The sequence below is a fragment of the Sturnira hondurensis genome, unplaced genomic scaffold (assembly GCF_014824575.4).
Source record: "Sturnira hondurensis isolate 20B ecotype Veracruz unplaced genomic scaffold, ASM1482457v3 Scaffold0002840, whole genome shotgun sequence".
Lineage (NCBI taxonomy): Eukaryota > Metazoa > Chordata > Mammalia > Chiroptera > Phyllostomidae > Sturnira > Sturnira hondurensis.
In genome coordinates, this window is record NW_028075471.1 from 3,345,785 (window position 1) to 3,358,757 (window position 12,973).

The 12,973-nt window shown below is 38.4% G+C and overlaps 2 protein-coding genes across 14 annotated transcripts in view; one reads left to right on the forward strand and one right to left on the reverse strand.

The window, feature by feature from the left end:
• CCDC66 (coiled-coil domain containing 66) overlaps positions 1 to 10,577 on the forward strand; it is a 70,834-nt gene extending 60,257 nt beyond the window's left edge. For 7 of the 9 annotated variants that reach the window (XM_037040706.1, XM_037040711.1, XM_037040707.1 and 4 more), the window contains 5 exons: positions 6,521 to 7,005; positions 7,594 to 7,634; positions 8,392 to 8,630; positions 8,895 to 9,022; positions 10,395 to 10,577. In XM_037040706.1, coding sequence (XP_036896601.1) covers positions 6,521 to 7,005; positions 7,594 to 7,634; positions 8,392 to 8,630; positions 8,895 to 9,022; positions 10,395 to 10,466 — 965 coding nt within the window. In that variant the 3' untranslated portion in view covers positions 10,467 to 10,577. The remainder of the gene's footprint in view (positions 1 to 6,520; positions 7,006 to 7,593; positions 7,635 to 8,391; positions 8,631 to 8,894; positions 9,023 to 10,394) is intronic. The other 2 variants (XM_037040710.1, XM_037040712.1) reach the window with 2 other exon arrangements.
• Positions 10,002 to 12,973, reverse strand: part of TASOR (transcription activation suppressor) — a 54,128-nt gene continuing 51,156 nt past the window's right edge. For 3 of the 5 annotated variants that reach the window (XM_037040704.1, XM_037040702.1, XM_037040700.1), the window contains exon 24: positions 10,002 to 12,420. In XM_037040704.1, coding sequence (XP_036896599.1) covers positions 11,957 to 12,420 — 464 coding nt within the window. In that variant the 3' untranslated portion in view covers positions 10,002 to 11,956. Of the gene's footprint in view, positions 12,698 to 12,973 lie in introns of all 5 variants that reach the window. The other 2 variants (XM_037040705.1, XM_037040703.1) reach the window with 1 other exon arrangement.

A 12,973-nucleotide genomic window follows, 5' to 3' on the forward strand; every position in this document is an offset into this window, starting at 1 on the left:
ATCTGAAAGGTTGGCTATTTTTTGGTCACTTAGAATTATAGGCTCTGGGGCTTTGAGCTGTTCTTGAGTCATAATGTTTGGTCTGTTTGCACCTGTTATGTATGAGCGGCAGAGCCTTAGGTGTTCACCAGGGCAGGGCAACCCAATTGCTGGGTTGTGACGCTGTATGTGGGGTGGGGTCAGAGAAGGCAAAAAAAATGGCACTTTCCTCCGCTCTCTTTCAGATTTCTGTCCCCTCTGTGGCTTCCCACAGGCAAATCAGGCCCCTCTGGTGCTGGTTCCTGGGTGTGTGGGCCCGTGTACTCTCCATGACCCTGTGGGTCTCTCCAACAAACTCTCTGTGAGCCTGGGAGCTTCTCCAGGCACCTCAACCCCGCAAGTCTTTCTAACTGGTGCTTCCAGGCTCTAATTCCCTTCGCTGGGGCCCTAGCCTGAGTGGTCTCACTGTTTGCTCCTTCCCTGGTTTATCTGCGCGCGAATGTGTGACCGCAGTCAGCCAGCCACCCTGCGTCTTCAGTGGGTCTGCCCATTGCCACCCCACGCCTGGGATCCGCCAACCGGTGCTGCCTACACTCCTGGGTTTGTCCTACGGAAAAATCTTTCCAGCCTGACCCTCTTCCGCCACTGACTCCGCCCCTCTTACCGGTCTGGCTGAATGGTTCGTTGTCGTCAGACTTCTGTACAGTTCAATTTTCTGTGTCTTGGCTGCGTTTTTGTTACTAAAATTTCGTTGTCTTTAAACTTAGTTGTGGGAGGAAGCACAGTGTTTCCGCCTATGCCTCCATCTTGGCCGGAAGTCCCAAAGAAAGATTTTTAAATGGTGCCTGCCAGTACTTATATTTCTGAAGTACTTACTTTTCTGCAAAAGTTCCAACAGGTCCCTGTCTCTCCAGCACACACCCTAAAATTAGTCAATATGTTACCTTCTCATAACACCCAGGTGCTTTCAAACTGCTGCCTCTGCACTGGAACTCACAGAGCACAACCTTGGTTTCCTGCAGCCCTTTGGCTTTCCCAGCTGTAAGCCCTGCCAGTTTTCTAAGCCAGATGTTATGGAGGCTCCTCTTTCTGGTGCCTGTTCCCCACTTGGGCTCCCTCTTTCTTTTCAGGTGGGGACCTCCAAGATTGTGATATCCTTCCCACTTATTGGTTATCCCTCAGGGAGTAGGGTGGTGGCCTGCCAAGAACTCTCTCCCAATTGTGAAGAGTCCCATTTGATTCAGGAATGCAAGCCCTCATGGCCTCCAGAGCCAGGCCATCAGGAGCATTACCCTGGCAGTGGCCACAAAAAATGGGACACCAGATGCATGTTACAGTGCCTTTCCAGGAAATACTGGCACTCTGGAATGGGGCACAAGGAGAGTACAAAGATGGTGCCTGCCAGCTGGAACTAGGCAGAGGGGGAAAGGATGATGCTTGCCAGGGGTTGGGGAACTTGCCTAGAATTAAAAAGTAAATCACTTGCCAGTTTCAGTCCTCTGGAGGGGATCCCAGCAGGCCCCTAGATGTGTTAAGTTAGATGCCTGCCCCTCAGGCCAACGTTTTAATGAAAATGAGCCACTTTCAAGTACAGTCTGGACATAATTGGCTGTGTCTGCACTGGGCCCTGGGGCAAGTGAGTTCATGCGTGAGCTTCTGTGGGTCATGTTTGCAAGCCCTGTTGATTGTCAAAGTTACATGTTTTGGAGGTTCATCTCTTAAGTGTAGGTCTTGAAACTACAATGTGGTGTACAAACCAAAAAGCTCTGGGTTTTGATTTCCCTCCTGATTCATGGGTGCCATGGTGGAGGTAGGGTGGGTGGTTTGTGTCCCAGTCTCTCCTAGTGACCTCAGTGTGGTCTCTTTCTCATTTGCCTGATGTGTAGGAGTCAAGGGGACAGTTTTTACAGTTCAGAGGAAATTGTTTCATATATTGCTGTAGATTCGGTATGTCCATGTGAGGAGGTGAGTTAAGGATCTTACTAGGTCACCACCTTAAACTGTAAAGTTTCACTTTTTTTTAATTTTTTTATTTTTATTTTTTATAACAGTAACTGTAGTTAAAATTAATCATGCATAGTTACATTTATTCTTTTTTATATATTTTATTGATTATACCATTACAGTTGTTCTATTCCCCCCCTTCATTCCCCTCCACCTGCACACTCCCTCCCCCACCATACTCCCCTCCTTGGTTTATAACCACGGGTCTCAAGTTCTATATTTCCCCCACTATTCTTGCCCTCCCCCTATCTATTTACTACCTACCCTCTATTTTCTGTGCCTTCTCCCCCCTTCTTCTCCCACTCCCCTGTTGCTAACCCTCCATGTGTTCTTCATTTCTATGGTTCCACTCCTGATCTAGCTGTCCTCTTGGTTTGCTTTTGTTTTAGGTGTGGTTAATAACTGTGAGTTTGCTGTCCTTTCACTGTTCATATTTTTCATCTTTTTCTTAGATAAGTCCCTTTAGCGTTTCATATAACAAGGGCTTGGTAATGATGAACTCCTTGAATTTGATCTTATCTGAGAAGCACTTTATCTGTCCTTCCATTCTAAATGAAAGCTTTGCTGGATAAAGCAATCTTGGCTGTAGGTCTTTGGATTTCATGACTTGGAATACTTCTTTCCAGCCCCTTCTTGCCTGTAAGGTCTCTTTTGAGAAATCCACTGACAGTCTGATGGGTACTCCTTTGTAGAAGTACCCCTATCTCTTGCTGCTTCTAGGATTCTCTCCTTCACTTTAGTCTTGGGTAATGTAATGATGATGTGCCTTGGTGTGTTCCTTCTTGGGTTCAACTTCTTTGGCACTCTCTGAGCTTCCTGGATTTCCTGGAAGTCCATTTCCTTTGCCAGACTGGGGAAGTTCTCCTTTATTATTTGTTCAAATACGTTTCCCACTCGTGGATGTTTCTTTCCCCCTTCTGGTACCCCTATAATCTGGATGTTGGAACATTTAAAGATGTCCTGGAGGTTCCTAAGCCTCTCCTCATTTTTTTGAATTCTCATTTCTTCATTCCTTTCTGGTTGGATGTTTTGTTCTTCCTTCTGGTCTATTCCATTGATTTGAGTCCCAGTTTCCTTTCCATCACTATTGGTTTCCTGGACATCTTCCTTCATTTCAATTAGTTTAGCCTTCATATGTTCCTCTAGTTTGTGACTATAATCAACCAGTTCTGTGAGCATCCTGATAAACAGTGTCTTGAATTGTGCTTCTGAGAGGCTGGCAATTTCTTGGTCACTGAGAGTTATTGGCTCTGGAACTTTAAGTTCATCTTGCGCCATCTTTTGGGCTGTTTGTCCCTGTTCCGTAGCAGGATCGGAGCCCTAAGGTGTTCACTAGAGCAGGGCAACTAAGTCGCTGGGTTGTGATGTTGTCTGTGGGGCAGGGGTCAAAGAGGAACAATGGCGTCCCGGCTGCCGCCTTGGCCCCCACAGGTGGGGCAGTTGCCACCGTCACCAGGCCCATGCGTTTCGTCCCACTGCACGAGAGTGTGTCACCGCCGTCAGCCCTCGCCCCCTGGGGCCTGCGTGGTCCGTCTCACTGTGCGCAAATGTTCGACTGCGGTCAGTCTGCCCAACACCCTGACTGGTTCGCACCTAGGTCAGGGGATCTGTCCTGCCAGACCCTGCTTGTTGCTGGCTCCGCCCCTCTTACCGTCCCTGTTGAACGGTTAGATGTAGTCAGACTTCCATATAATTCAATTTTCTGTTCTTTGGCCGTGTCTTTGTTCTCCAAACCTTAGTTGTATTCAAACTTGGTTGTGGGAGAAGGCACAGTGTTTCCACCTATGCCTCCATCTTGGCAGAAGTCCACTTTTTAAATTAACCCCTAAATGTAGCCTCCTGTCAGTGACTTAAGAAGAGACAAAAATCAATTTGACTGATTATAAGTTAGGAAATTATATTTCTCTAGAAATATAAAAGCCACTCTGGAGTTGCGTAGTAGAGAGCCCCAAAACAAATATGTTGAAAGAAATCTGTACCGTAATATAGCACTATTTTCTCCTAGGTAATTTTAGACCTTGCTTTGAAAACACCAAATTACCCACACTATTTGACAGAAAGTAGAAAGGAACCTTGAAAGGGGAAGTGGGGTAAAGCAATTCGACAGTGCAACCTGCTTACTTATCTGAAATTATTCTGCTTATGAGCTCTTGGTATTTGATAGTTGCCTTTTAAGCCTGAAGAACCTGGTCCCTTCCTCATGTCCACGTAAATAACAAAGTTATATAAATTCTCACACCAGTTAAAGGAAAATGAAACTAACTCTTTTTTTTTAAAAGATTTTATTTATTTCTTTATCTTTAGAGGGGAAGGAAACATCTATGTATGGTTGCCTTTCATGCATCCCCTGCTGGGAGTTGGCCTGCAGGGAACCAGCCTGCAACCCAGGCATGTGCCCTGACTGGGAATCGAACCGCGATTCTCTGGTTCGCAGGCCCGTGCTCAATCCACTGAGCTACACCAGCCAGGGCTTGAAACTAAGTCTTTAAGATAGTAAAATTCTGTGTATTAACAGTGAGCAGCTATACATAAGAAAAATTAATCAGTCCCAAAATCAAAAAATTCAAGATGATTTAGAAAGGCACCTTTGGTAAAGGGACAGAGTCAACGTAAGGTGAAGTTCCAGGAAATGAGCTAGTGGAATAAATATCTTGACTTTTTTCTCTTTAATCTGATATGGTTCATACCAGTCAATCTGCCAGGGCAGAGAGCAGGATAGAAAAAGGTGTCAAGTGTGTCTTGAGTGGAAAAAAAAATAATACCCAGTATGAGAATGACCACAGGCTGGGCAGCCTTACTAGGGATTAGTCTTGGAGCAACTCCAGCCTGAAATAATAACCTAAGAAGTCTCCAAGATAAGAGCAATAATTGGGCTGGTTTTTTTCAATGTGCAGCCCGACCTCCACCTTTCATTAGTTAATTGTAAATTTAAAATTTTAATTGTAAGTAAAAGAAAGTTTTTACAAGGTTTTTAACTGGTTATACAGCTGTGCAAGCTGAGCACATCACTGAACATTATATGAGTAAGGATATTTCAGATGTCTTTGAATGGTGAAACTTTTACTGTTTTTCACGATGGAAAAAAGGTTGTATGTGATTCAGGGATGATCTGCAGGCAAAAGCTTAATGGTGTGTGTGTGTGAGTGAGAAATATGGACTTAAAAGAACATAAAATGTAACATGACTGTATATCAATAGCAACATTTCCCTAAAAATTTGGTTCCAAGAGGGGAGTTATAAAAGACATTTCCCCGGTGCCTCTGGAGTGAAAACAACTGAAGGACACTTTCCAGATCCCTTTATATTCAATACTTAGGTACTATGTTAATTTCAAACCAAGAACACTTGACGTCACTTCGTTTTTTACATTGCTTTTGATGAAAAGTTTTTGTCAGTTACCATTGATATGAAAATTGCAAATTAAACTTTTCTTGGAAGTATACTTAGTTATACAACATGGTATTAGATATGTTTGTATATTCAAGTCAAAGCAAAGTCCATGCTGTTGTTTAAAAAATGGTCTATTCGTATACAAATGAATCATCGTAACTTCCGATATGTACTCTAACATAGGATGATCCATTTGTGTGAGGGATCTAGGGTGGGGTGAACAAAATCAGAGATGGAAAGTAGAGTGGAAGTTGCTGGGTTAAGGAGAGTATGGAATGGGAGATTCAGTGTAGTGAGTTCTTTATGCCACTGAATTGTATATTTAAAAATGCTTTAATGGCCCTGGTTGGTGTAGCTCAGTGGATTGAGCACGGGCCTGTGAAGCAAAGGGTCGCTGGTCGATTCCCAGTCAGGGCACATGCCTGGGTTGCAGGCAGGCCAAATCCCCAGTAGGGGACACATAAGAGGCAACAACACATTGATGTTTCTCTCCCACTCTTTCTCCTTCCCTTCCCCTCTCTCTAAAAAATAAATATTTTTTAAAAAGGTTTAATGAAGGATCTGGAGAAATTAGAACCCTTGTTTATTATTGCTGGGATTATAAAATAGTGCAGCCATTATAGAAAACAGCAATTACCATTTGAACCAGGAATTCTACTATACCTGAAAAAAACTGAAAAGATCTCGAAGAGATATTTGGATACCCATGTTCATAAAGGTGCAAGCAACCCAAGTGTCCCATGGCACATGAATAGGTAAACAAATGTGTTATATACATAACAATGGTGTATTATTGTCTTAAAAAGGGACAATTCTATAACATGGATGAACTTTTGAGGACATTATACTAAGGGAAAATAGCCAGTCACAAAAAGGCAGATATTTGTGACTTTATTTATGTGCGGCATTTACAGTAGTCACATTTATAGAAATGAAGTAGAATGGTGGTTGCCAGGGGCTTGGGGGGTAGAGGAATGAGGAGATATTTAAAGGCTATATAATCTGTTTTGAAAATTTTAAGAAAAAAGTTTTAGAGGGTAGTAACTAATAAGACAATTACCTTTAAAACATGGTTAAAATAGAAAATTTTATGCTAAGTGTATTTTAACCACAATTTAAAAAAATCATATGCTTTTTTTCTTTTTAGATGACTTAAATATTGAAATATTCACCAGTGCAGAATCACACTGTGGATCAGTAATAGACAGGGAAATTATAAATTGTTCGTCTCCCGAGATACCTGCAGAATTTAATGAACAGTTTAACACCAAGAAAAACAAACAAGAACTAAGTCAGGATGGATTGAATTTAGAAAAAGAGAACAGTTGGTATAATGACCATTGCAATCAGTTCACAAATGCAGAGAAACAAACAAAACATAGGAAGAAATGCCCTAAAAGGCCTGATTGGAATATAAATAAGCCACTCAAAGGGTATATTCCAGCATCAGAAAAGTACCCTAAACAGCTTCAAAAGCAGAGAGAAGAAAAAAAGGTAAGAAGGCAAATGGAACTGCTTCATTTGGTAGAAAGAAATAATCCTGGAAACCTCTCTCAAAATAGAGGCACTTCACCAGTTCATTCTTCTCATCAGGAAGCTGAGTCAAAGTTCAGGTGGCATCTAGTCAAAAAGGTAAAGGCTCTTCTGTCTCAAATACATATTTTAAAATATGTACTGTTATTTCTAGATTTAAAAGTTCCCCACATGCATGTTTTCACAAGGCTGTTTGTCTGAAATTTGCTTTAGTTTACACCCGGGGCTGGCAAACTATGGCCCATGGGCAAATCTGCCCTGCTGCCTCCTTTTGTAAATAAAAGTTTTAAAAATACACAGCCATCTCATTCTTTTTATCTTTGGCTGGCTTCACACAACAGCTGCTGAGTTCGGAGTAGCAGCAGAGACCACATGGCCCACAAAACCAAGTGTTTACTATCTGGTCCTTTAATTTACCTTTAAACCTTGTGTGGATTAATGCTTTTTTTAATTCAAACACTCATGCAAAAAGTTTGTGATCCAGCTAGACAGAGGGTAATTTGTAAGATCAGGAATTAATGGCTTGGTTCTGACTCAGGAAAAAAAAAAAAACCAACCTATCCCATAATCTATTATCTTTTACCCAATTATCCTCAAATATTTTCCCCATAAATAACCACTGAAGTATTCGTGAGAGCATGTGGAAATACTATTATTCCTTTCTGCATTTATCTACCCATCTTTTAGGAAGAAGAACGTCTGAAAATTAATTCTTTCAGCAAAGAAAGGTATGTTTAGGATAGATTCCATAGCTACTTAGTGCTTTGTATGTGGTACAAAAGAAATAAAAAGTATTTGTTCAAAAATACAGGTGAGGTCAAGCATGTACACATATGAAGACAAACAGGAAAGAGTGATTTCCAGAGTAGAGGTCTAAGAGAAAGGGCTGCTGGCATTTAAAATTACCTAGATTATTTAAGCTAAATTGGACTGGGCTCAGGCCTCCTAGGCAGGAATGTGGGTGATGTTTTCTGTTATCTCCCAGCTTTAACACTTTTGATTTTCTAGGTATGATAACAGTGTCAAACTAAGACATTCTGCTTGGATTGGAGGGTGGGTGGGAAGAAATGACTGGTATGGATAATGAGAAATTCAATTTTGAAAATTTAGAACTGTTAGACTTTTTGTCTTTGTTCAAGAAATAGCTGATTCAGTTGTCTCAGAATGTGGCTCTCAGACAACAAGTGTAGTTCAGATAGTAAGTACATTACTTTATGATGAATTATTTGAGAAACATTAGGCTTAAATAACCTAGGTAGTATTGATTCTCAGAATCAATCCCTCCCTCCCTCGTCCCAATTGGCATAAAGTGTATGTATATATTTTTAGCAAGTACTAGTAAAAACTCAAATTAATCCTATTTTGTTTCTACAGGTGTTACAAGCATATTTAGGATAAATTGAAACATGATTAAATAGTAGAGATGCTTAATCTAAAATACACAATTTTTCATTAGTTCTATTTATGCTTTTTTGGAAAATACAGGTCTCAATCACCACCAGTTTCTATGATGAAAAACAGAACACAACAAACTCAGACGTTAAAAAATAATTATGAGAGAGAGAATCTGATCTCAGGAGGCAATCAAACAGAATTATCACCTAGGATTTCTGAACCATCTCATTTTATTCCCTATGTTCGAACCAATGAGATCTATTACCTTGATCCAGATGCACCATTGTCTAGGCCTCTCACCCAGGATCTTCAGTACCCAAACCCACAAAGTAAGTATTCTTTCCCTCTGTAATTGTAAATTCAAAATCCAAATTGGTAATCTGGTCCCAGTTCTAGAAAGTGTCATAACAAGGTTTGCCCAAGTTTGAGGATCCATTACTAAATTTTTAATCGACTATCTTATTACTTGAATTTTGCTTGGTGCTTTCCTAGGATATAAATTTATTCATGAATCCTAAGAATATACTGTAGTGTAGGGCTATATCATATTGTTAGGAATATATTTGATTCTTGTCATTTTCATCTGGCTTTAGACTGTGACCAAGAACAAAGACAGCTATTTGACTCTGATTATGTCAGGGATCCACTTCTTAATCCTAACCTGGTGAAAAACAGGGATCGACAGCAAGCAATCCTGAAGGGACTGTCAGAACTGAGACAGGTATGAACTTATTTTTTAATGAAGTGAGGATGTGATTTTTTCCTGGCTGTGTGCTGGAATGGCTGTTTTACTAAGTGCCTGGTTGGCTACATGATTTGTGACTTTACTACATCCCAGTTTAAAAAAAAATTCAACATCACGGTGGGGTAAAAGTAGGTTTACAGTTATGAGTATATGAAACAAGTTATTCTTGTATTAACTATTGTTATTTTCCATAAGAAAAACTGTAAACCTACTTTTGCTCCACCCTGCACATCCTACTCTTGAATGGAAATAAAACAGGACTTTCAGGTTGCTTCACCTTGCCATCTTTAAGAATTTTCAGCATGAAGTCAGGAGACAATTCAAATATTTAAAACAATTTTATTGAATGAAAAAGCATACATTTGTACAGTAAAATATTAATAAGGCCCTAAAACCAAAGGCAGAAAATATACAACTATGTTGTAATAGGTTCTCAGTAATGCAGTTCACGCTTTTTTATGTGTTGGCAGTGTTCAGAACACAACAGAAGTCCCCAAATTAATATAATTCATTGTGAAATTGTGTAACCTTACCCACCAGACTATCCTATATCCCAGACCAATTATGACTTCTCATCTTGCCTAGGTAAAAATTGTAACTTTTCTCCATCAGCTTGGCTTTAAAAAAACAGCTTGCAAAAATTTTTGCAGTTAGCTTTGATTAAAGTATATTTTTTGTGTTTGGGGAAAATACACTGTCATTTTAGGAGTGCCTTTGATTTCAAATTGATGAGTGAAGTGCTGCTTACCAATTCTTTCTATAGAGCTAGGAAATCACTCACACAGGATTATGAAGAAAAGTGGCCTTTGTTTTTTAGATGGTAGGTTTGGTTACAAATATATTGAGTTATGTTACTCAGGTTTGGTAAATTCACACACTGAAGGTTTTTTTGTTTTTAATGTAAAACTTCTAGCTTTGTGGAGACAAGGTCAAGAGAAGGACTATGGTGTACACATTCACCCACATATTATTCAGTAGGGCCTTATATTAGCCACTGTTAGTGTGGGAAACACTAGCATTTGGCAGACAGGAAGAGGGGAACTAAGACCCATAAAATCATGTAGACTTGGTTTTAAGATTAAGTCATCCCTAGTTGTTGTTTCTATGCTAAAAATACAATCTTACATATACTATAATAGCTATACAAGTCTAGTGTGAGAATTACTAAAATTTTTTGAGTAATTAATTTAGCATGACAAAGAGAAACAGACAGTAGCCAAGTATTTGAACTATTTAATACATTTTTTCAAAAATAAAATTCTGGATTAACAGGGTAAAAAAATGTTAAAAAGGAGTAACTTGCAAGTCTGCTGCATATCTTTACTAACATATATCAATGTAATTTCAGGGCCTTCTCCAGAAGCAAAGGGAGTTGGAAACTAATCTCATGCCTTTAGCTGCCAATCAAGAAGAATTTTAGTTCTTCGTTTTAAATGTAGAAAAATCAAATCCTTCACATTTGTCTTCCAAATTCTAAAATGTCCCTGTCACTTAACTATTTTTACAAATAGTCTAGGTTTATATTTTAGATGCTTATTTAAAAATTGTATATTATGTAATAAAATGCTGTATATGTGTGTGTGTATAATATATATATATATGTAGTTTTTTAACAATAAAACAGACACCTTTGTAAAAGTTTAGTAGTAGTAACAAGCATGTTTCTGCTCTTTCACAACCTGGGCATTTAAGTCCTATAAAAACACTTTCCTACTTACCTTAAACACATCTGGATTTTCTGATCTGTTAATAATGTTCTTCCACACATTTTATGTATAGCTTATTAACTGAAACACGACTTACGTATTTTAATATACAAAAAGATTTAAAAGCGTAGAAACTCTTCCAAGTTGTTCTGAGGTGCCAAAGGAAAGTTTGATTTAATACATCCCAACTTTACTAAAATAACTGAAATTCAGTTTAGGCTCACATGGTAATTTTCTTCTCTCCAAATCCTGTTTTTATGACTTTTTTGCATTAGTAATGCAGAGGCAGTTAGTGGCAACAGATGTGGGTTTAAAATTTACCTCCACTACATGTTTTACCTGAATTTAAAGTTATTTTTTAGTACTTACCACCTCAAAAATATATTTCTTTTCTAAGACCGCCAATTTAAAAATTTATAGCAAAGGATTTCTTCCAAATTGTCCAATGCCTTTAATAAATTTGTATTTTGAAATATGAAATTGAATTTGAGTAAGTCAACAAGAGCCACACAAGCACTGAAAATTATAATTATCAAGTACTCTAAAATACAGGTTGACCAGAATTTTAACAACATGGCTAAGCCTGAAGATAAAAAAATAATGCTGCCTGGTATTAAGGCCTAAGTCCTATGTACAGACTTTATTATCCAAAAGAAACTGCATTGTTAGACAAATCTTGAGGTATTGAGCCAAAATCCTGTAAGTATTTATTAATATCGCTGGCTTATACCTGTGTAAAAACACTATACAAAAGCTTAAATGAAAATAAATACAATAGTTGATAAGTCATTTCAGCAAAAGTAGTTGGTATCATCTAACATTAGAGAAGTAAAGCCATTGCTGTCTACTATTCTTTTGCAAACATGTAGTTTTATATATAAAACAGACTTCAATTTGAAGCCAAAGTACAGGTGATATACAAATGTAAAACTTAAAAAGTGCCAACATTAGATAATTCAAGTACAATATATGTTAAAAAATATATATATATTTATTTCAATTTTTATATGCTTCAACTGTTACAGGCCATCATGATTTAAATAAGAGGGGAAAAATTTGAGAAAGAACAGAAACCTTTTGTTTCTAGAGAATGAAATATAAATTGTTAATTCACTTTTAAGAAACAGAAAAAGTTCGTAACAACTTACGTAAAAAAAAAAAAAAATACTGTAATTATTTCTCTTTTAAATATGGCCTGGAAAAATCACTTCTCCCCCAAGCTTTCAGTATAAGCAGATAAAAAGTAATTTTCACTTTGAGACTGACTTGATGAAAGGGTATATGGTGTCCCCAAAAATGTCTGGTGAGTGAGAACATTAAAATGACTACAGTGATGGGACATACTTAATCGACTTTGATAAACCTGAAAGTTGCTATATGAATCTTGTTCAGCTGAACTGCTGTTCTGTCCTTGAGAGCTTACATCAATAAAAGCTGTCTCTTCAGAATCAATTTGATAAGTCTTATCTTCTAATAAACTTTTTTGCACGTCAAGAGACGATTGCAACTCAATTTGAGTATTCTTTTTTTGATCTGTTCCACGTGATCCTTTGGTCTCTTTCGCCAAAATTTCTGAATGAAAACTGCTGTACACTTCTATTTGTGAGATTTCATCTCCTGAATCCAGAGACATATCCTCTTCATCCTTTTCATCGTTTTCTAAAAGAGCTACATTTAAAAAACAAAAAGTCCTCCTCTATTGAAACACACAATTTGTTTAAGTTTTAAAATTATACACTACTCACACAATATAACGCGTCAGGGTCTGCAAGTCCACAATCCCTTAAAGCTTGGTCTTCTGCCACAAGTTCACTTAGTCACAACACTCACACTAGGTGTGAATGTCCAGATAATCCGATGCTAAAAGCTTCTGCGAAATGTGTTCACGTTTAATGTTGGGAAATCCCAACTCCCAGCTCCAAAGGGGTTAATGTCAAAACAGCATCTAAAGTTATACGGTAATTCAGTATTTGACAAGACAAATACAAAATAAAAATTCTGACATCTAGCTTCACTGGATTACTACTAAACTGGTTTGATCTCTGCTTTTTATCAAAAACAAAAGTACATCTTTTATTTCACATAAAACCTGGAATCAAAGCAGAGGCCATCTCACAAAACTAAAGCTATGGATATCCCTACTATTTTGTATTAAATTACTTTGTACCTCTGGGGAGATTTAGTAACCTGATGCCAAATCCCTGTATCTGGTGTCCTTTTG